Source organism: Pseudogymnoascus destructans, assembly GCF_001641265.1.
Source record: "Pseudogymnoascus destructans isolate 20631-21 unplaced genomic scaffold scaffold_16, whole genome shotgun sequence".
In the NCBI taxonomy this organism is placed as follows: Eukaryota; Fungi; Ascomycota; class Leotiomycetes; order Thelebolales; family Thelebolaceae; genus Pseudogymnoascus; species Pseudogymnoascus destructans.
In genome coordinates, this window is record NW_020167535.1 from 872631 (window position 1) to 892481 (window position 19851).

At 50.1% G+C, this 19851-nt stretch overlaps 7 protein-coding genes across 7 annotated transcripts; 4 read left to right on the top strand and 3 right to left on the bottom strand.

Moving 5' to 3' along the window:
* The first annotated feature begins 138 nt into the window (after positions 1–138).
* VC83_06038 (uncharacterized protein) lies at positions 139–5006 on the top strand. The gene is made up of 3 exons (XM_024469644.1): positions 139–1431; positions 1650–2447; positions 2627–5006. Exons 1-3 carry the CDS (start codon positions 330–332, stop codon positions 4717–4719), a joined length of 3993 nt encoding a protein of 1330 aa, XP_024322468.1. The 5' UTR covers positions 139–329; the 3' UTR covers positions 4720–5006.
* A 731-nt stretch (positions 5007–5737) lies between these two features.
* Positions 5738–6777, bottom strand: VC83_06039 (uncharacterized protein; the record flags this gene model as incomplete). Its single annotated transcript, XM_024469645.1, has 2 exons — positions 5738–6605; positions 6668–6777. 2 exons carry the CDS (start codon positions 6775–6777, stop codon positions 5738–5740), a joined length of 978 nt encoding a protein of 325 aa, XP_024322469.1.
* Positions 6778–7504: 727 nt separating this feature from the next.
* VC83_06040 (uncharacterized protein) lies at positions 7505–9488 on the bottom strand (the record flags this gene model as incomplete). Its single annotated transcript, XM_024469646.1, has 3 exons — positions 7505–8398; positions 8449–8698; positions 8749–9488. 3 exons carry the CDS (start codon positions 9486–9488, stop codon positions 7505–7507), a joined length of 1884 nt encoding a protein of 627 aa, XP_024322313.1.
* A 714-nt stretch (positions 9489–10202) lies between these two features.
* Positions 10203–13840, top strand: VC83_06041 (uncharacterized protein). Its single transcript, XM_024469647.1, has 6 exons — positions 10203–10337; positions 10400–10484; positions 10638–10715; positions 10780–10893; positions 10944–11875; positions 11922–13840. Exons 3-6 carry the CDS (start codon positions 10707–10709, stop codon positions 13717–13719), a joined length of 2853 nt encoding a protein of 950 aa, XP_024322312.1. The 5' UTR covers positions 10203–10337; positions 10400–10484; positions 10638–10706; the 3' UTR covers positions 13720–13840.
* VC83_06042 (uncharacterized protein) lies at positions 13841–16524 on the top strand. Its single transcript, XM_024469648.1, has 2 exons — positions 13841–14179; positions 14294–16524. Exon 2 carries the CDS (start codon positions 14445–14447, stop codon positions 16281–16283), a length of 1839 nt encoding a protein of 612 aa, XP_024322311.1. The 5' UTR covers positions 13841–14179; positions 14294–14444; the 3' UTR covers positions 16284–16524.
* A 405-nt stretch (positions 16525–16929) lies between these two features.
* Positions 16930–18296, bottom strand: VC83_06043 (uncharacterized protein). Its single transcript, XM_024469649.1, has 8 exons — positions 18158–18296; positions 18032–18089; positions 17875–17931; positions 17776–17791; positions 17489–17614; positions 17368–17438; positions 17172–17313; positions 16930–17116 (listed from the first exon to the last, which is right to left on the bottom strand). The coding sequence occupies exons 2-8, from the start codon at positions 18032–18034 to the stop codon at positions 17082–17084; spliced, it is 450 nt and encodes a 149-aa protein (XP_024322310.1). The 5' UTR covers positions 18035–18089; positions 18158–18296; the 3' UTR covers positions 16930–17081.
* On the top strand, positions 18297–19845 carry VC83_06044 (uncharacterized protein). The gene is made up of 3 exons (XM_024469650.1): positions 18297–18520; positions 18571–19100; positions 19148–19845. The coding sequence occupies exons 1-3, from the start codon at positions 18495–18497 to the stop codon at positions 19648–19650; spliced, it is 1059 nt and encodes a 352-aa protein (XP_024322317.1). The 5' UTR covers positions 18297–18494; the 3' UTR covers positions 19651–19845.
* The last annotated feature ends 6 nt before the right edge of the window (positions 19846–19851 follow it).

Genomic DNA, 19851 nt, shown 5'->3' on the forward strand with positions numbered 1-19851 from the left:
CTCCCACATTTTCGGGGGATCAGGTTAAAACGTCCACAATCAAAACAAGGCATACATGCATCTTGTGAACCGCGTACCGTACTGCCCCCCACGAAAATAAAAAAAGTGAGGGGAAATACAATTCCAGCCTCTTGCATACTGTCCAACATTATATATTTGCTCTGTGTTGCACTGTTCTCATTCTCTTGCCCCTTTGCAGCGTTTTGTCTCATTTGGCGGCTGTGTGGGCCTCTCTACCCGCTAAGCGCGTGCCTGTCTCGTCGGCGCCGTCTCCGAGACTCTAGCTCCACTCGACGCGACTCGACGGGACGGACCTGAGAGACAAGACCATGAGTCTCCCGACGTCAGGCACACCGTCGTCGAGATATGATACCACGCCTATAAAAGCATCTGAGATAAACAATTTTATAAAGACTCTATCTGAACGCTTTGGTCTTCAACTCCCGATACCTCGAGATGCAGTGTCACCAGTCTCAAGGCGCTCTGCCCTTCGAGACTATGATGCTAGGATCGGTGATGAGATAGTTTCGCATATTATCTTCCTTTCCCGCCGAAAGACTCACGCTCTTCAAGGTGTCGTACAAGCCTTTAAGGCCGAGGCAGATACTCTCCGGGTTAGCCACGGTTGGGTTTACAAGCCGAATGGAGATCATGATGTTATTCCCTTTGTTGGCGATGCCCTCCTCCGAGACGGCTCCGGCAGAGATCAAAGACTACAATTGAGAGAGTGCCTATTGCTTAGGCTGAAAGAAGCCCGGGAAAGTAAAATTTTTGGTAGTAGTGATAATGTTGAACCCAAGTCTACTCGTGTTAGAGAAGTATCTCACCAGACGGAACTAGATAGCTCTCCAATTCCTTTGAACTTGGGTCAACGTCCAGTTAAGAGGACATCGGGTGAATTTTCAGCCCCAGATATATCTGCAGAGTTTAAGAAACCAAGAGCACCCGCTTTGTGGGGTTCGCCGGGTTTAACAAAGGCTGTTGACTCTGCCGCTACAACCTCTTCCAAACAGGACAGTGCGCTACAGACAGTGGCACTTTCCACAAACTCTACGTCGTCGGCGCTTTTCCCTGGGAATTCTCTCAATCCTTATCATCAACAAACCTCCAGGACAGTCAGCGCCAACACGAGTTTTAGCTCCATTGCTTCTGGTGTTTTCACTGGGAGGTCCATTCCAGGCACTGGGACAGCCACTCAGGAATCTTCATTCAACACTTCCTTTCAATCAATCGCGCCACCAATTCAAAAAATAAAGGCTATGTCATATGAGCTTCACAGCTCCCAATACAGGAGCATGGACGAAGATGACTTCATCGAAATTATCAATGAGGACCTACAAGAAAGCTCAGGGGTTGACATCAGTATGTCCGACGTTTCCGTAGGTCCTGTCACTCAGGGAGGCTTGTCACAGCGACTACAACAGGTTTTTCGTAAGTAAGTCTTCATTATCTCCATCAACCAAGAAGGTGCTTCAACGCCGGTAGAACACCTCTTGGTTTCTGAACTCCGCTGGACATCGGACAGTGATTCCAAACTTTGTAGTTGCACTTTCAAGGCACGCCCCGAACCTGATGTAGTTCACTTCGATTCCAAACAATATATCTATGAAGTCGCTCCAAGCTGCAACTTGCGACTAATATCATTTCAGCCGAACTCCCCCAATGTTTGAAAAAGGCACCTTTGTGTGTGCGCTACGAAATCACAAGAGTTTTCCTACACGCTGAAGCTTCCATGGATGGCCTTCACGTTCACGATCGCGATATCGGCACATTTCTTGACTACAATGCTCTTTGGAAATTCCTCAAGGACAAGGTACCCCAACTCCAAGGGAAACCATTTCCAGAGAAGTGCACACCCAAGATCTGGGCATCCAGCCTAGAAAGGTGGTCTATTGGCAACTTTGAAGGCGTGGAGATGTCAGCGTCACTGAAGTTTGCCTCTTCAAAGACAGGCCCCATTTTTCAGGTTCAGCTCAAACCGCTGAGTATAGCCCTTACCCATCGCTTCGGAAGAAGATTTGGCAACGATCGATTTCTGGAGATTATCTTGCCCAACCTTAATAAATGTCGACCACCTGGCAGCACGGAAGACGATTTGGAGATGAGGCGACAAGAAATTATCCGTTGGATAAAAGACAATGGCCACAAGTTCATGGGTATTGAGTGGCGCCCCTTTGGCCTGAATGACACTAGATCAAAGAAGATCAATAACATCGAATCGAAGAAGGCCTCCGAAGATGCAGAGAACAATGCAACCCACCGGATTTTTTTCTTCGCTGTGGATGGCATAGGATTTCAGACTAGCTCAGGGCTACCTGCTAGAAACGATGATCCTCAACACCACACGAAGTTTACTGTGAAGGGGCTGTTAAATTGGCTGATCCCATTCTATCTGGAAAAAAATCAGAAGCAGCCGTACCTTAAGCTTTTCTCCAGAATATCACTTGGTGAGTAAGACCCTATATCAATAGATCCTTTCATTAGCCTCTATACAAATGAATCATTCCGTCAAGCCCTGTGCCAATGGTTCTTTTTCTTAGACTCTGTACCGATGAATCCTTTTGTCAGACCCTGTGCCATTGGTTCTTTTTCTTAGTCTCTATCAAATTGCTAACTGCTCTCATAGGGTTGAGCAAAACCTATGCAACTATTCCACTGAGAGCCACAGAGATCACATTCGTACGCTATGATTATTGTTCAAAAAGCGGCGAAGTAATGAACGATGGCTGCGGCCAGATCTCTCGTAAATTGGCCCACCATATCGCTCAAAAGCTCAAGCTTGATTATACGCCAAGTGCGTTTCAGGCTCGGATAGGTGGCGCAAAAGGAATGTGGATAGTCGATGTGAAAGATTTTGGTGACAAGACGAACATTAAAATCTACCCCTCCCAGGTGAAATGGGATAATAATAGCTTTTTCGTCGACCCTTCCCATAGAATATTCGAAGTTATCTGTTGGTCAAGGCCAGTCCGCTCGGCGACACTGAATTTGCAGTTTCTTCCGATTCTTGAAGACAGAGGTCGAAATAATGGGAAGGGAATGCGTGATGCTTTATCCCGGGTGTTGGAAAATGGCTTGACTTATGAGATTTCACGACAGCGTGAGGCAATGGATAGTCCACAGGCTTTCCGCAAATGGGTCCGCGAGACCGCCCCTAGGATAACTGATAGAAACAAACTCGGCCAAGTTGGCTATGAGGCCGGGTTACCTAAATCACAGGGAGAGAAGATGAACTTGCTACTTGATGCAGGATTCAACCCGAAGGAGCTGTGTTTTCTGAGGGACCTAGCCTGGAAGGCAAACGTTGCGAGGGGCGAAATTCTAAAAAAAAAACTGAATATCTCGGTTGGGCGGTCGGCGTACATGCTGATGGTTGTCGACTTCGCTGGCATTTTGGGACCAAGAGAAGTTCATGTTGGGTTCTCGACGGCTTTCAAAGATGAATCAACGGATTTCTGTGATACTATCTTATCGAATATGGATATCCTCGTGGCACGATCTCCGGCCCACTACACGTCGGATATTCAAAAAGTCAGAGCCGTGTTCAAGCCGGAATTGTCTGCTCTCAAGGATGTTATTGTTTTCTCCACAAGAGGCGATTTCCCTCTCGCTGGGGAGCTGTCAGGCGGGGATTATGACGGAGACATTGCTTGGGTTTGTTGGCAAACAGAAATCGTCAGCGAATTTGAAAACGCAAAAATGCCCATTTGCAGCGACATGGTCAAAGAGGGGTATATCACAAAAAACAGCACGACTTACGCCGAGCTTGCCTCGAAGAATCCCGGACACACAATTGATGCGTTTCTCGCAAACAGTTTCGACTTCAACCTCAAGCAAAATATGCTCGGGATCTGTACCAATTTCAAAGAAAAGCTCTGCTATGCGAAGAAGAGTGTTGCGTGCGACGAGGCTGTCTTTTTGAGCACACTTCTAAGTTCTCTCGTTGATCAAGCAAAGCAAGGATATTCCTTTACCGACAGCGACTGGGAGAGGCTGAAGGCAGAAAAGATTCGAGGACCGGTGAGGGAACCAAATTACAAGCGGCCCGCCTTTAACGGAAACCTAAGAGGAGACATGCACTTGATCGACCATTTGAAATTCAGGGTTGCCCAGAAAACCATAGATGATACTTTGGCAGACCTACACACTAACCTACAGACTCCTGAACATTGGGACGACGATGTTGTTCAACTGGCCAAATTTGCAAGGAAGGAGGCCGAGACCTCAGACGAGTGGGCGGCGCTTCTGAGGGCGCTCGACGCGGACATTAAGCCTATTCACAACCTATGGCAAAAACATTCTTGTCCCCCAAAAGAAGACAAGGAATCGAAAACCTGGTTCTTGAAAGCCATTGACGAGGTCTACCAGCAGTGGCGCGCGATCAAGCCTGCGATGGATACGCCTTTCACTAGACTCCTAACGATGCCCTATCTCACCGACGCCGGGCTATCTACATGGGAGCTTCTGAAAGCATCTATTCTTTTCAGAAGAAGCTATGTTAGCACGATGGTTTGGTGGCTGGCCGGAAAGCAGATAGCCCACCTGAAAGCGATGTCCAAGGGCCCTGTATCAGTTATACCAACTATGTACGCGATGTTGAAGCCAGATAACACCTTCGTGAAGTCGCTGCAGGTGGGAGATGAACACCATCCTAAGTTTTGGGAGGTCAGAACCGAGGCGGTGGTTGATGAGGATGAAGAGTTGGATTATGAAGATTAGGTGTCTGTCATGTCGCTTGGCAAGAACATTGCTGTTGCTGCATTCGTTGCGGTCTGGACTGAAGAGGGGGATAGGGGCGGATATGGTGGAACGAATTTTCTTATTAAGACTTCCTTTTGATGTTTTGGTATTTGAGCCAAGGTGGAGGGGCGATGCCACAACTTAAACATATATACCCTGTCTTTACTGCGGAGGCAAACTGCTGAAGAATTTTGTCAATATTTCATTTTTCTGTGGTCAACACGGATACGTTATGAGAGATGATAATATGAAACACATGATTTGTGCATCGCGGCTATTATTGAAATACATGTGTATCAGTTGTTGTGGATTGTAGTATAATTGACCAGTATCATGAGCCCGTATGTATCCCCTCCACCACGTGAAACCAGAACGATTACCCCCTATATATGGAAAGAACGATTACCAAGCAAGCCTCAATCGCACCTTCCTTAGGATTTTCAGGTTATAGATATGGCAAGAACGATTAGCAAGCAAAGCCTCAATCGCAGCTTCCTCGGGAAGTTCAAGTTATAGATATGGAAGGAACAATTACCAATCAATGCCTCAATCGCAGCTTCCTTGGAGCTTTCAGGTCTCATATATGGAAAGAACGATTACCAAGCAAGTCTCAATCGCAGCTTCCTCGGAATTTCCTTATATGGAAGGAACGATTACCAGGCGAAGTTGCAGTCGTAGCTTCCTCAGAAACCTTTTAACTTCTAGATATGGAAACATGTTCAAGCCACTTACTTCGAGGATAATAACCGACACGAAATGCCATCGGAAACGCAATCCAGAAGATTCAGAGCAGGTGGGGAGTTTGATATTTACTACAGCGTAACAGTTGAGGTCATGTGAAAACAACGCTTCGTCGACGAGCCTTTTATTCTCTCTGTTTCTTTCTAGCTAGTCTAATTGTATATCCAACCCATCTATTCTTCTAATGCTTCTAAAAGAAGAGTAGTAACCCGCTGCAACCATTAAATCATACAACCATACGTCCCCGTCTACGCCCTTACAGTCTCGATCTGTACTGTGCGTTCTTCTTCTCAAGGCCCTCGGCCTCCGCAACGGGCTGTCCATCATCACCAGCGTGCTTCTTGTAGCCAGGGGTATCCGCCTTCTTCGGCGCCGAGATATATCCACCCTTCTCATTATCCAAGTTCGTCACCTCACCCCTCTCGTTCCTCTTAATCCCCAATTCCATCAACTTCGCAAACACTACCGCGAAGTCCTTGAAGAACAACTCCTTATCCGCACCATACTTCTTCACCCACGGCTCGAACCCCTTATCAGCCAACAACGCCATATCACTCGGCAACATCATCAGCTCCGTCTCGGTATCCTCATCCGTATACCCAAACTGCTTCACGCCGCTCGCCAGCGTCCTCGGCTCCCACTCCAGCGTCGTCAGCAGCTTGAAATACTGGTTCGAGAACCTCGTCGGGTTGTTGACCCACTTCCCCTCGAACCCCGATCGGTCCCCATGGCACCTCCCAAGCGTATGCGCACCGCTCAACGCCACAATTTCCTGGTCATTAAACCCCATCCTGTAGAAGATGTTCCTCAGATGATCACTCCCCTGCGCTGCATCTGGCAGCCTGCCGCGGATCTCCTTGATCTTGCTGTCGTCGACATAATCGGTACGGCCGCCCTGCCACGCGATCTCGGGACCACCAGCCTCCTCGAGTGCCACCTTGCCGGCGAGAGTCCACAGGTCGGCGTAGGTGATCCATGGGTGGGCGGCCTTGACGGGCTCGAGGAGGACGCGTGCGTGTTGGAGGCCGGCGTTCGCGGGGTCGCCGCCTTCGATCTCGTAGCGCATGCCCGCGCCGTTGGAGCCACCGGTGTCGGTGCGGATGTCGTAGGTTCCGGACGAGTGCCTGTGGTTTGTGTTAGTGGATGGGCTTGGGGGAGGGTGCTGTTGCGTGGGAGAGCTGCTTACCAGGCGAGGCGGATGAGGACTGGGCCTGCAGAGCCGTCATCGTATTCTGGCTGGTTGAGGAGGGCCTTGATGTCCTTGCGGACGGTGGCGAAATCTCCCTTGGGGCTCATAGCTGCGTTTGTGTTGTTTTGGTTTGGTTGAATCTTCTATCCCAAGCACGATGTTTCAAAGCGAGTTCGATGGTGGACACCTATCAAGCGAAAATATATGGATTACAAAGTCTGGAGAAAGGTCCGGGGAAAGGATATATATCAGGAGAAAATAGTGGCAAGACGGGCCTCAACTATAAGCCAATATCCATCACGGCGTTCACAATCCTCTCCGTGGTCACATTAGACCGAGGCATTCCAACTACATCTGGACCCTCAACCACTACGCAACCCGTTCCCATTGGCCTCTGACCACCATTTATCGGGGCGTTGTGGAGCTCGATGATGAATTCGTGGTGTGATAAGAGCCTCTTTTTTTTTGTGCTCGGGACGGGGGCCGAGGCACGCCGAATGGTCTGGCCGGGGACGCTGATTGGATAGGAGATGTTATCGGCGGCGTGGCGGTGGGTGAGGCTAGCTAGGGAGAAGGCTGAACCCAGCTCTTTATCACATGCCTGGCGGTTTGTTGACGGGATTTATGAACGGGTAGATCTCCGTCTACTACACACACTCATATTTATTTTCCGATAGAATTGACGTTTGATTATTGATATATTGATTATATAATACCCAGAACAGACAGTAACGCTCTCTTGCCATAAATACCCAACATATTGCCACCAAGGTTAGTTCATTGCTGACTTGTCGTGTAAAAATTAAGTATTATTAGACATTTATTCGTCATGATTCATAACTCCATATCCGCCCGGGTATCGTTAATTCGTCTCCTATTCCCTTCATAACTCCCATCGCGCAGCGACGCCTGTTCAGCGCGATTCGTTATCGCATTCGTCGCCAGGATATTAATCCGCCTCAAGTAGGTAGACATCGAATGCGCCACCATCTCGCCGAAGACCACAGATCTCAGCTGTTCATCGGAAACGAGACGGGCTTGAATAATATCCCCGCTGCCACTTTGCCTCGATTTATAGTCCTGCTTTCGAGGCACGGCGCGTAGTAGAATGAGTTTGCCGCCGTTACTTAACGTCGCATTCGGCACTCTCCATATCGGTGAAGCTCCTTCGGGGGCGCTCTTCGAGCGGCTTGGAAGAGGCGGGCGGTCGTCGTTAACGGCAAGCGTGCTCGAACTTGCGGCTTTGCTATTCTTGAGAATAGATTTAGGCATTGGTCTTTGTTCCGATTTTGACCGGGAACTGGCGACCATGGGGGCTGGCGTGAGGTATAAGTTGAGTAGCGACTGTACATATGCTATACTAGCTCTGGATACTGGGTCGCCTTCGTTAATGAAGCTGAGGAAGAGGCTCTTCCGTAACTCTGGGGTTTGTGGTTTTTGGAGCGGTAGTAGAGATATCGGAGGCGATCCAAATGTGATGCAATGGATTCGTTTGAAGAAGCCAGCTAGGGCTCTGAGTTCGGAGTCTGCTCCTCGACTCGACGAGAGCATGTGGCTGTATAGCAGTGCGGCAATCGCTCCGCCTGCAGAGTGGCCGGTTATGAGAAGAGAGCAGCGGGACCGTGAAGGGTCTTCTTGGAGGAGGTGTCGTAAGCGGGCTGCAACAGGCTTGATCATATTACGAGCCACGTCGAGAAAACCTGCGTGACAGAGGTTGCCAGCATCATCCTATGAAATGTGTTAGCAGTTACTGATTAGGTTCGGTGATTATTCCCTACCAGGAAACCAGAAGGAGATGCCGGTGTTTGGTTCATGTTGACAGCCCAATCCATAAACCTGGCGCTGCCTCGGATCGCGAAGACAATGACGTCTTGGGCATCTACCGGCACGGATTTTATTACCATGGCCTTGGTTCCCAAGCGGACGTTGGGCGGTATGTGTTCATGCCTCTCTTGACCCTTTGGGGTGTGGTACACGCGGTCTGAGTACTGGGCCGCTATACACAGAAGCGGGAGAGTCGACGTGTAACTAACGACCATTAATATGCAGCAAAATATGATTCTATGAGGAGGGCTTACAATTTAACGGGGGTCAAAGACTCCGCAACCATGGAATTCGAGTAAAGCTTCCACTTTGTGAAAACATCTGTTGTTGATATGGCCTTTCCAATGCCTTGAGGTCCGCGGTCAGCACCTCTTGTATTGGAGGTTTTACGTGAGGTCGTCAAAGCCCGATCTCGAGTCGCAGGCACTGACTCTTGCCCTTGTTCGGTAACGTTGAGCTCGACCAACTCGTGCTCATCTCTACCGAACTTGTCGCTGTCCATTAACGTGAGAACCGAATCAAATCTCGACGAAATTAAATCAGTAAGTGCCGCTCCTTGGTTCATGTACTGAACGCCTTCTTTCTGCCACTCTGCAACCCCGCTATTGAAGAGTTGAGCACCAGGTATACAATTCGGCAAATCTCCTTGTAGAAAGGACGGCAGATTGGCGACGGAAGCAGAGGCCAGCTTGTTGACCTTGCTAGCCTTTCCATTTGACTGAGGTGCCGGAGGCGCAAGCATGTAATTGTTCTGTATCAGAATCGGTTGCTGTTGCGGTTGCATATACGGCGGTGCCAGCATCCAGCCTGCTGGAGCGAGAGGCGGCCCGCCATACTGCTGGTACTGATATTGCTGGCGATGGTAGAGCGCATAATCCCCATCTCTGTAGCGCCGGCGCTCGCAAGTCAGATCATACGATGACTGTGCTCGTTGACCATATGTTTGCTGCGACTCATACGAGTCCTTCTTCTTTGACTTCCCAAAAAGTCCCATTGTGGTGGTGGTTTGGTGGCGGTTCTTGGCTGTTGCTCAGCCTTGTAGGCGACGATCATTGAAGGGTTCGGTGACAAGATTGAAGAGCATAGAAGCTAGAAGGGGAAAACGAAACCAAGGCTAAATATAAGGGGCATTAAGAAGATATAGGACATCGGAAGAGAAACAAAGAGCGCCCGTGATAATGTCGTCAAGGGTTTTGGTAAGGGTTCCTCCCCACATAGAGGGTTATAAGTAAACCAAGAGCGGCTTTGCACGGCCTCGATGTTGCCCTGTCCTATCCCAGCCTGGCGGTTCGTCGCCCACGTCGGCGTCCCCATTGGACATGGGAACATGGCAGGTTGACGAATCATGACCCGTAGGTCAACTTTTTCGATATCACAGATGCAGTGTGCTCAACAGGTAGTTACTCGAAATCCGAAGGATACTAGTAGCCAGGCACGCGCTGTCTAAACCCGAATCGAAGAAGGGACAAGAAGGAACAAGCCTTCTTCCATCCGGTTGTATGGGTCGTCTGATGGGTGAGTGACACCGAGACCATGAGCACACCATGACAGCATCCCTATGTCTCACATATCTCAAATTTCCCTTGTGCCAATGCATACGGCATACTGACGACACGATCGTGGTGAACGTTTAGGTAGCATTTCTATGGCATGATTAACTTCCAGCTTATGCATTTGGAATAGCTCTGCATCGGATCGGGAGCCCTGCCTTTGTGTCCGTCCGACCTTGGACGCCCGTTTGTAGGGTTCTCGCGCCGCCCCCGAAAGTTTAAAACGACCGGCCGTTCAATAAATGGCGTACAATAGATCGCTGCCTTGCGCTCAGGGCTGTGAGTTCTTGTAGGTACGGGCCCATGGCTGTCCAGAGCAAATACGCCAATAAATGAGGCTTATTGATCACTGTAGACGGTATGCACCATATTTGACAATCTACCTGGTAGATTGGTTACTTCATAAATAAATAAACAGAAGAAAGTGCTTCCCAGCTGTGGTATGGTAAGAGCTGTACCTGGTATCCCTCGCCTTATCGTACCTTAGGCCTTGCGATAAGAGATGAAGCGAGGCTTATTGGAAATAGTAGTAACCCATCAACCACGTTTCACCGAGACAAAGCGGTAGTACAGACATATTTATAATTAAACAGCCTTTGATTGATAAACAGGGGACATGGCGAGCAACGTATAGCCCTTGAAAGTGTAATGCCCCAGAGAAGATGGATTTTGTAAGTAGGCCGGTTATGGCTTCCCATAGATGACTGGAAATTAGATGCTGATTCCATGCCGCAGTGGTCGAGACTGATCGCGGGCACTTCGCTCTCGCCGTCAACACCGAGCAAGGCTGCCTTTAATGATCCGTTGAAGCGCCTGGCGCGCTTTAGGAGGGAATACAGCCAGTTGCTGGTACGTGGGAACCGTTCCGACCGAGGGGCGCGGATACTGACAGCTACCAGCAAGAATGGCGACACGTTACGAACCTGTCGAAAGACCCAGATACAGCCGACACTATCAGAGCGTGCTTGCGCAATATAAACAAGTTCCTCAGTGATGAGTCGCGACTGCCCTCTCCTCATCCGTGCCTGTCGTTTTCCGCCCAGAACCAGATCTACGTCTCAGCGGCCAAGATAGCGACAGTTTCCTACAACGAAGACATTATCAGGGAGGCTATCACCTTGTTCAGCACGCTTATTGAGAGCGAAGAGGAGGACTTTATAGAGAATGACGCTTTCTCGCAGAGTTTGATGAACCTGCTGGCCCGCATCACTGGAGCGAATAGCATCCGACTGAACTCGGAAACCGAGGTGGATGTGATCGAGCTTGCCTTTGGCATAGCTGCGAAGATACGACTGCAGCCGGAAATATTGCCGGCATGGTTCACGACGGGTGATGTTTCCTCGGATGACGAAGACAAAGGCCACCACGAGCGATTTACCGGAAAGACCAGCAAAGAGGACTTCCCCCTATTCTATCTACTGGTCGACTATATCCACCATGAAGGGCGGATAGGAGATTTCGCGCGGACTGGGCTCTTATACATTATTGAGTCAGCGTCTGTGTCTATGCCTTTGGAGCAGTGGCTTGTTGAGAGCGACCTGGCAACATTGATGGCAACAGGGCTTGGCGCCCTTTATAGTCAGTTAAGCCGAAAACTGGTCATTGACTACCCGGAAGACAGCTTCCCCTTGATTCTGGCTACGTCCGACTTCAGACATCCGCGAGCCACGGCCGATATTGTTAGCTCTACTTCTACAGATTTCCAGGGCCACATGGACACGTTTCTTTCGCATCTTGTGTTTTGGCAAGATGTCCTCGATCACTGCAAGTCTGTCGAGGTGAGGCAGACTTTGCTTGAGCATTTTCAAGTTATTTTTCTTCAACAGTTATTGTAAGTGCGACACCCTGTGTCCTGGAATTCTACTTATTATTCCCAGATACCCATCTCTTTTAGAGTCTTCGGATGCAGACGGCGGGTCATCAGTGGCCGTCCTCACGTACCTCCGGCGAGTTCTCGAATCTGTAGAACACCCAGATATGATACATCTCATCCTTAATTATTTATTAGCTCTGCCGGATACAACCATGTTAGAGTCCGTCGCGTCAACAAAATCCCTTGCTAGTGAAGCAAGAAAGCGGAAGTTGATGAACTTGGCAACTATGGGAACGCAGCAGTCGACCCCGGATTTATTCAACCTTGTCGATCTTATTATTGGTAGCTTGCGTTCAAAGAGCGTCCAAACTATTACTGTGACCCTACAATTGTTTTCGGTCATTTTACGGCGTCACCACCGTTACGCCGTATCAACCCTGCTCAGGACAACCCGAGTGGTGACAGATGGCCCCCAAAAGTTGATTGGAGCTCACCAGATGCAGTTGGCATATATCCTTGACCTGGCCAACGATATTAGTGTCCAAGAGGGATTCGATGAAATCTATGACAACCATATTAAAGATGCGACTAACCTTCTTGAGAGCCACCCTTGCTCACACCAACTTATTGTACCGGTAGGGGTCAGCAAACCTCCAGCAAAACACTCGACCATTCCAGGAACCCCGCAAGATGTCCACCTCCACACCCTGAGACCGGACGATCCGATCCTCAAGACTCTACTGTCTATCCTGTCAACTTTTTTTACCAACTCGGTGGAAACAAACCTCGCCCTAACCGAAGCTCTCATCGACCTAGCAATATGCGGATACATGAACATCGAAGGCTGGCTCCTTCCCGACCCAAGCAAATACACATACCCAACACCCTCCAAGCAACCTCCGCCGTCCAAGCCAGTTAAGCCAGGCTCCCAAGCAGCCATCGAACTCTCGCAAATCGAAACTATCCGCGAAGCCCGCCGCCGCCCAAACCTCCCAACTGCCGCAACCCCGCCCCTCCTCCTTACCCTCCGCGCCCTCGTCTCCCAAACAACAACCTACCGCAGCGCCATCCCCCGCTTCGACGACCTCCTCCACTCCCGCCGCCAAGCCTTCAAACTCGACGCCGAATCTCCCCCTCCTCCTACATCACGCCGCACCGACGCCCGCGGAAACCGCAAAAGCTCCGAGTCGGACCGATCCTCCAGCCCGCCTGCCCAGCGCCGTACGCCGCCTACAAGCACATCTCGCACGCGCCGCCATGGTGCCAGTGCTGCAATCGACTCCCTCGCGTCGCGCATATTCCCTGAGCTAGCATCGCGCTCGTCATCGCCTCTAGCGAGGGGGCGGACGTCGCGCGAGCAGAAGCGCAGTGGACATGGGACGAAGGGTGGGGGACATGTAGTATCGAATTCGCCTCTGAGAGCGTCGGATACGGCTGGTGCGGGGTCGTTGCTAGACGAGGATGGGGCTGCATGGGAGGCCATGGGGAGTGCGAGTCAGTCTGCTGCGTATGCGCATATTGATCGCGGCATTTTAACGCGGAGGGTGGGGATGGCGAAGATTGTGGTTGGAGAGGCAGGTGGGAGGAGGGTGGTGGATACTGAGAGCATTGTGCCGAGCACGCCGGCGGGGAGTACCGTTGGGGATGGGGAAGGGGATGAGGAGGGGAGCGTGATTACCGCGCGGACGGACGAGATGGGGACGGAGACGGGGACGACAGACCGTGAAGAGGAGGTGGCGGGGAAGATGGTCAGTGTGAGCCATGTTCTGACGAACATTATTGTGCTGCAAGAGTTTATTCTTGAGTTGGCAGCGCTGGTACAGGTGCGAGCCGCCATGTTTGTGGAGGTCAAATTTGCATAGAAGCAAATTCGATACCATCATTATCAATGTGACGAAAATAATATCTTAATTTCTATATTTAGCACTATCTATTCGTTGCCGCCGATACGTCTAAAGAGGGACTCCATAGCTCAATAGGGGCAATTTAAATTAATTGAATCTCTCGTTTCTCTATAGCTGGCCCAATGACTATATCTCCGAGTGATTGAACTCCTTAACTTGATCATGGTTGCTGTAAACATTACTTATCGGCAGCCTCCTGAGACATTTGGGCGGCAGGAATATTTCTACGTCATTGGGCCGATAACTCTCCAGATAACGACCAGCACAGGAAACTATGGGAGCAATGATCCGCCCGAAAGGCCCATGCCGCCCACATTTGCAACAGTTATCGATGATCGCATATCCCCTATTCATGGAGGAACCATCAGTCAAATATCACGTGCTTATCCTTTCATCGTTGCTGAGCTCCCTGGTTGACGTAGGTCCTTTCGAACGTTTGTACTTGGTCCAACTGCTTTGGAGACCCCTTCAAGACCCTTAAACTACATCTTTTTCCGGGCCAGACTCTGAAAGCACCAACTTACTTCTTTAGTAATTGCAGAGGAGAATCACCTGCCTGGAACTCGATTCAATCCGGTTTTATACGCTCCTTACAGTCGCATGAGGGACGGAAGCAACCAACGTCGCGAAATGATATAAAGCGACCTGGGCCAAACCCCCATTGCGGGCATTATTAATTCACCATGGGCTTCTCAATGCGAAGATGGCGAGCCGTGGCTTTGATCGCAATATTTACGATTTTTGGGATATACCACCTAACGGCGTCAAGTCGCCAATGGACCCAGCCCACGATATCACCAAAACCGAACGCACCAAAACCCAGCGCCGCATCTAACACGACACCAAACACCCCGCCGAAGACCCCGCCGAAAACTGCGTCTGACGGGAGCGGGAAAACCCACTGGGAGAAACGACCAGAGCGATACCCAGTCCAATCTGTCCAGCCTCTACCACAGGGGACACCGAAACCCATACCCTCTATCCAGGCCAAAGCACCGGTCCTTGATGGGGGAGCCAACGTGGAACGCAAGAAGCGCCTTGCTGCTGTCAAGGAGAGCTTCGACCATAGCTGGGCTGGATACAAAAAACATGCGTGGCTACAAGACGAGGTTGTCCCCGTTAAGGGGGGAGCTAGGAATACACTCGGTGGCTGGGCAGCAACGCTCGTTGACTCCCTCGACACGTTATGGATAATGGGCTTAGAGGAGGATTTCGCAGAAGCTGTGGAGAGTCTGGATCAGCTGGACTTTTCGTATACGGAGGCGACAACCATCAACGTCTTTGAGACTACGATTCGCTACTTGGGAGGATTCCTGGCAGCCTACGATATAAGTGAGAGGAAATTCCCGAAGCTTCTGGTTAAGGCAGTGGAAGTTGCAGAGTTACTCATGAGCTCCTTCGACACTCCAAACCACATGCCAGTTGTCCGCTGGAACTGGCTCGAGTACGTGAATGGTGAGGCTCAAGTAGCCCCCTTTAATATGGTCGTCGCGGAGCTGGGTTCGCTGTCCCTCGAGTTTACGCGCCTCAGCCAGCTGACCAAGAACCCGAAATACTACGATGCGGTCCAGCGCATCTCCGATATGCTAGAAGAGCACCAGTCCAAAACCCTTCTACCGGGATTGTGGCCCATAGCCGTCGATGCCGGGACACCAGCCTTCGATAGAGATAATGCCTTTACGCTTGGCGCCATGGTCGACTCTCTCTATGAGTACCTGCCAAAGCAATACATGCTACTAGGTGGGCTCCTCGAGCAGCCAAAGAAGATGTACGAGAAATTCATGCCGGTCGCCAAGAAGCACCTCTTCTTCCGCCCCCTCAACCCAGATAACCTCGACATCCTAGTCTCTGGCGAGGTTCGGGTCACTGGCAAACCACCCGTGTACGAGCTCAAGCCAGAAGGCCAGCACTTGACCTGCTTCGTAGGAGGCATGATCGGCATGGCCTCAAAGATCTTCAATCGCCCAGACGAGCTCGCGATAGCTGAGAAGCTAACCAACGGCTGCGTATGGGCATACGAGTCTCAAATCCACGGTGTCGCACCAGAGCTCTTCCGCTTGGTGCCATGCAACAACTCCACAAACCCCACCTGCCAGTGGTCCGAGGAGGCGTGGCACGCAGGGATCCCGAGCCTGCCTTCCGACGTTGCAGCTGCTCAAAAGAAGATCATGAACTACAGGCTCGCGCCAGGCTTTACGTCGTACCCGGATCCGACATACCTTCTTCGCCCGGAGGCTATCGAGTCCGTGTTCATGATGTACCGGATCACGGGCGACCCGGCGTGGATGGACAAGGGATGGCGTATGTTCCAGTCGATCGAGAAGATCACACGGACGTCCATTGCTAATAGTGCGATTGATGATGTAACGAAGCCGAAGCCGAAGAAGATCGATAGCATGGAGAGCTTCTGGCTGGCAGAGACGTTGAAGTATTTCTACCTGCTCTTTAGCGAGTTCGATGTTGTGAATTTGGATGAGTGGGTGTTGAACACTGAAGCTCATCCGTTTAAGAGGCCGGTGTAGGGATATGAGCTAGAAGGCTCTGTGTTTGAACTGCTTTGTGTGTACTTGGGGCGTTGGAAATGGGATGGTCAGTCGTGTGCCTCACACTAAAAAAAGTTAATACCGGGGCCTACAGGCCACTTGGGATAGATGGACTATTGGGATAAATTGGAAAGGGGCTGGGTAGGAATTGAATCAAGGCATAGGAGCTGTGAACACATGCGTTTTCTCCATGAGGCAGCATTTATTTACTAATCCGTAGTATCAAATATACAAAATATTACGCTATTTATTATACAGTGATAGTTGCACAACCTGAGCAAAAACGGCGTTTGTAGGAACTGTTGGTGGTCACACACTTTCCGGACCATGACTACTTCTACCTTGAACAACACCCCTACCCCTCTTATTGATTTATATGTACTCCGTAGCTCCTGGCAGTGTTTTAAATAGAAGCCCTAATGTTTCATCATTAATGGATGTTGCAAATCTGGGCAATAATATGGGTTTTCGTGCGGAGGATCACTACTTCAACGGTTTCCCCGTGCCGGTCCCTATCTGGGGAGTTGCCTTGGTATGATCACAATCAGGGGGTTTTCACGCACAAGAGCACTCGTAGAGTCACTAGAATTGAGCGTTTGGAGCGTTTGGAGATCCAACGAGGATATCACGAGGTTTGGTATAAATATCTTGTTGCGATACTACCTAGAGTGCCAAAGGAACCAACATTGCTATGATGACCCTTGACTTCCCTTGCTGCCAGAAAAAGAACCAGTTCTCGTTCCCGTAATGTAAGCGTGACAGGCGCATGAACAGCGTTTACTTTTGCATCATAAGCTGGACGAACTCGTTGTCTGGTGGATGGATGTTAGCAAGCGACCAAACATGAGGGGGAGAAGTTCAACGTACAATCAATACGTCCGTCACCGTCCTGGTCAGCCTCGCGGATCATCTCATCAACCTCCTCATCAGTCAACTTCTCGCCAATAGATGTCATGACATGGCGAAGCTCGGCAGCAGAGATGAAACCGTTGTTATCACGATCGAAGACCTGGCAATGAACGATTAGTTTAGATATCCCCGAAGCCGCCCAATGTGCACATACCTTGAAAGCTTCACGGATCTCATCCTCGGAATCGGTATCCTTCATCTTTCTTGCCATCATCGTCAGGAACTCTGCCCAAGAGTTAGCTATCTCGTTACAGTATGTGGCCGGTCGTGTTTACCTGGGAAGTCGATGGTGCCGTTGTTGTCAGCGTCAACCTCGTTGATCATGTCCTGCAGTTCAGACTCGGATGGGTTCTGGCCCAGGGATCTCATGACAGTTCCAAGCTCCTTGGTGGTGATTTGTCCTGCACACAGGCCGTTAGCATCGATGCTGCCCAATGTCCTGCGACTTGCGACAAAGTGGTGTGATGCGCCAGTTGGCATTTTGAAGCAGTTTTGATGTCGCAATCACCAAATACCCAAGTGGCATCTGTAATTTCAAAGAAAGGAAGATGCAATGACTAACCATCGCCATCTTTGTCCTGTACAAGGTAAAAGTTAGTTTCAGGCTCAAGAGAGGGGTAAATGGCTGTCACGACAGTGACGAGGGGTGGTGGCTACATACGAACAGAGAGAAGGCCTCTTTGAACTCGGAAACCTGATCCTCAGTGAGAGCGTCGGCCTGAAGAGATTATGTTAGTGATATTGAAGCTGCTGTTGTGCGGGCGCAAGCTGGTCTGGCCAGCGCGTCCGGATTGCGGGGTGAAAGTGAGGCTACGCACCATGTTGGACGTTGTGGTGATGATGAAGTTGGAGGTAGGAGGTATATTTTGTTATATTCTGTTATTTATATATAATTCAGTATGATGAGTTTGGAAATTGTTGTTAGGCAAAAAAGAGTCACAAACCTCAAGGTTGCCGAAATCTGGAGGGGAAAGTTGTGGGAGACTCGATTGTGCTGACGTCCGCCCAGCTGTGTTGATAAGTGCCAACATACGAAGAGGCTCATGCGCTAGCAACGGTACCCTTAATGCACGACCATGTCGTTCAGCCTTATGGCTCAGGCCCGAGGATTGTGCCAATACCCAATACCGCCAATACCTTCTAGCTGGCAGCTTCCCCAGATGTCGCGATCTGTATTCGATGAAGTGCACATATCCTTAAAGCCGATATAGAATTGAAGCGCTCGACGATCAACAAATTTTGCACCTTGCAGACGGAACGTCACAGCGGAGGGCGGCCGCCATGGCCTGGCGAGATCGCACCAATCTGTACGGCCCCATCCTGACACCTTGCGGGACACCGGCTGACCAATTCACAGTTATATTTCCTATCGTCAATCATATTCCCACCACCCAGCAAAGAAGCAACGATATGGCGGATCTACAGGCAATGGCTACTATGAGTCTGGTTTGGGCGAGGAGCACCAGGGGCTCATGTCGCCGAGCGCATTCGAAGATGACGGCGACGCTGTGATTGAGATGGACCTGCTGCCACCAAGATGGACGGACATCAGCGACGAGATCACGGAGCTCTTGGGTGACATAGCCGAGAAATCACAGAAGTTAGAGAAGCTGCATCAGAAGCATGTGCTCCCTGGGTTCGACGACGACGTAGTGAAGCGGAATGAAGAAGGGGAGATTGAACGGTTGACGCAAGGGATCACACAAGGGTTCCATGACTGTCAAAGGTCGATAAAGAGGATAGATAACATGGTGAAAGAGTCCAAGCAACAGGGGACCATCAGTAGTGGAGAGGAAACCATGGCGAAAAACATACAAATATCGCTGGCGGCGCGTGTCCAGGAGGCCAGTGCTGGTTTCAGGAAAAAGCAGAGCGCATACCTGAAAAGTAATGCTTCCATCCCCATGATCGACTCACGTACTAACACTCGATAGAATTACGAGGCCTTGGTGGCATGAGCTCGCCGATAGACCGATCGGCCACTCCCCAGTTCGCCAACTACACAGACCCGTCGTTGATGGAATCTAATGCCGACAAATCATATTCGGAGTCGACACTACTTCAAACAACCCACAAACAACTCACCTCAAACGACAGTACCATCATGCAGCGTGAGCGTGAAATCACAGACATCGCACAGGGTATTATCGAACTCGCGGACATCTTCAAAGACCTGCAGGCTATGGTGATAGACCAGGGAACAATGCTCGATCGGATAGACTACAACGTGGAGCGGATGGCCACAGACGTTAAAGCTGCCGATAAGCAACTGACGGTGGCAACGGGGTATCAGAAGAAGTCGGTGAAGCGGAAAATAATTTTTTTGCTTATAATTATCATTGCGGGGATGTTTATCCTGCTGATTATCAAACCGAAGGGCGGCAATAGGAGTTCGTCGGACGAAGAGATACCACCGCCTCAGAGGAGGCTATTGTAATTTATTCTCTCAACATATTTCCCAAATAACTGGTCGCGAAATGTGATATAATCCATAGCTTGCTATGATACGTATGAGAAAGCTCAGGAACACCCCCGGGGCGGCTTCGGCCTTCGAAGTTTCACCAGCACTTGAACTACAGAATGTTGGACATAGTCACGGTTTATTGGAAGCGAAAAATTGAGTGTACGGGAGACTGTT

Excerpts from the sequence above, each read along its gene's own strand:
- VC83_06038 (XM_024469644.1), top strand. The coding sequence starts at position 330 with ATGAGTCTCCCGACGTCAGGCACACCGTCGTCGAGATATGATACCACG. Across the intron at positions 1,432-1,649 it reads GCGACTACAACAGGTTTTTC|CCGAACTCCCCCAATGTTTG; the intron begins GTAAGTAAGTCT and ends ATATCATTTCAG. Across the intron at positions 2,448-2,626 it reads TTTCTCCAGAATATCACTTG|GGTTGAGCAAAACCTATGCA; the intron begins GTGAGTAAGACC and ends CTGCTCTCATAG.
- VC83_06041 (XM_024469647.1), top strand. Across the intron at positions 10,894-10,943 it reads GGGAATACAGCCAGTTGCTG|CAAGAATGGCGACACGTTAC; the intron begins GTACGTGGGAAC and ends GACAGCTACCAG. Across the intron at positions 11,876-11,921 it reads ATTTTTCTTCAACAGTTATT|ATACCCATCTCTTTTAGAGT; the intron begins GTAAGTGCGACA and ends TATTATTCCCAG.
- VC83_06042 (XM_024469648.1), top strand. The coding sequence starts at position 14,445 with ATGGGCTTCTCAATGCGAAGATGGCGAGCCGTGGCTTTGATCGCAATA.
- VC83_06043 (XM_024469649.1), bottom strand. Across the intron at positions 17,439-17,488 it reads CGGCACCATCGACTTCCCAG|AGTTCCTGACGATGATGGCA; the intron begins GTAAACACGACC and ends ACTCTTGGGCAG. Across the intron at positions 17,117-17,171 it reads CGGTGACGGACGTATTGATT|ACAACGAGTTCGTCCAGCTT; the intron begins GTACGTTGAACT and ends TCCATCCACCAG.
- VC83_06044 (XM_024469650.1), top strand. The coding sequence starts at position 18,495 with ATGGCCTGGCGAGATCGCACCAATCT. Across the intron at positions 18,521-18,570 it reads TGGCGAGATCGCACCAATCT|TTATATTTCCTATCGTCAAT; the intron begins GTACGGCCCCAT and ends ACCAATTCACAG. Across the intron at positions 19,101-19,147 it reads GCAGAGCGCATACCTGAAAA|AATTACGAGGCCTTGGTGGC; the intron begins GTAATGCTTCCA and ends AACACTCGATAG.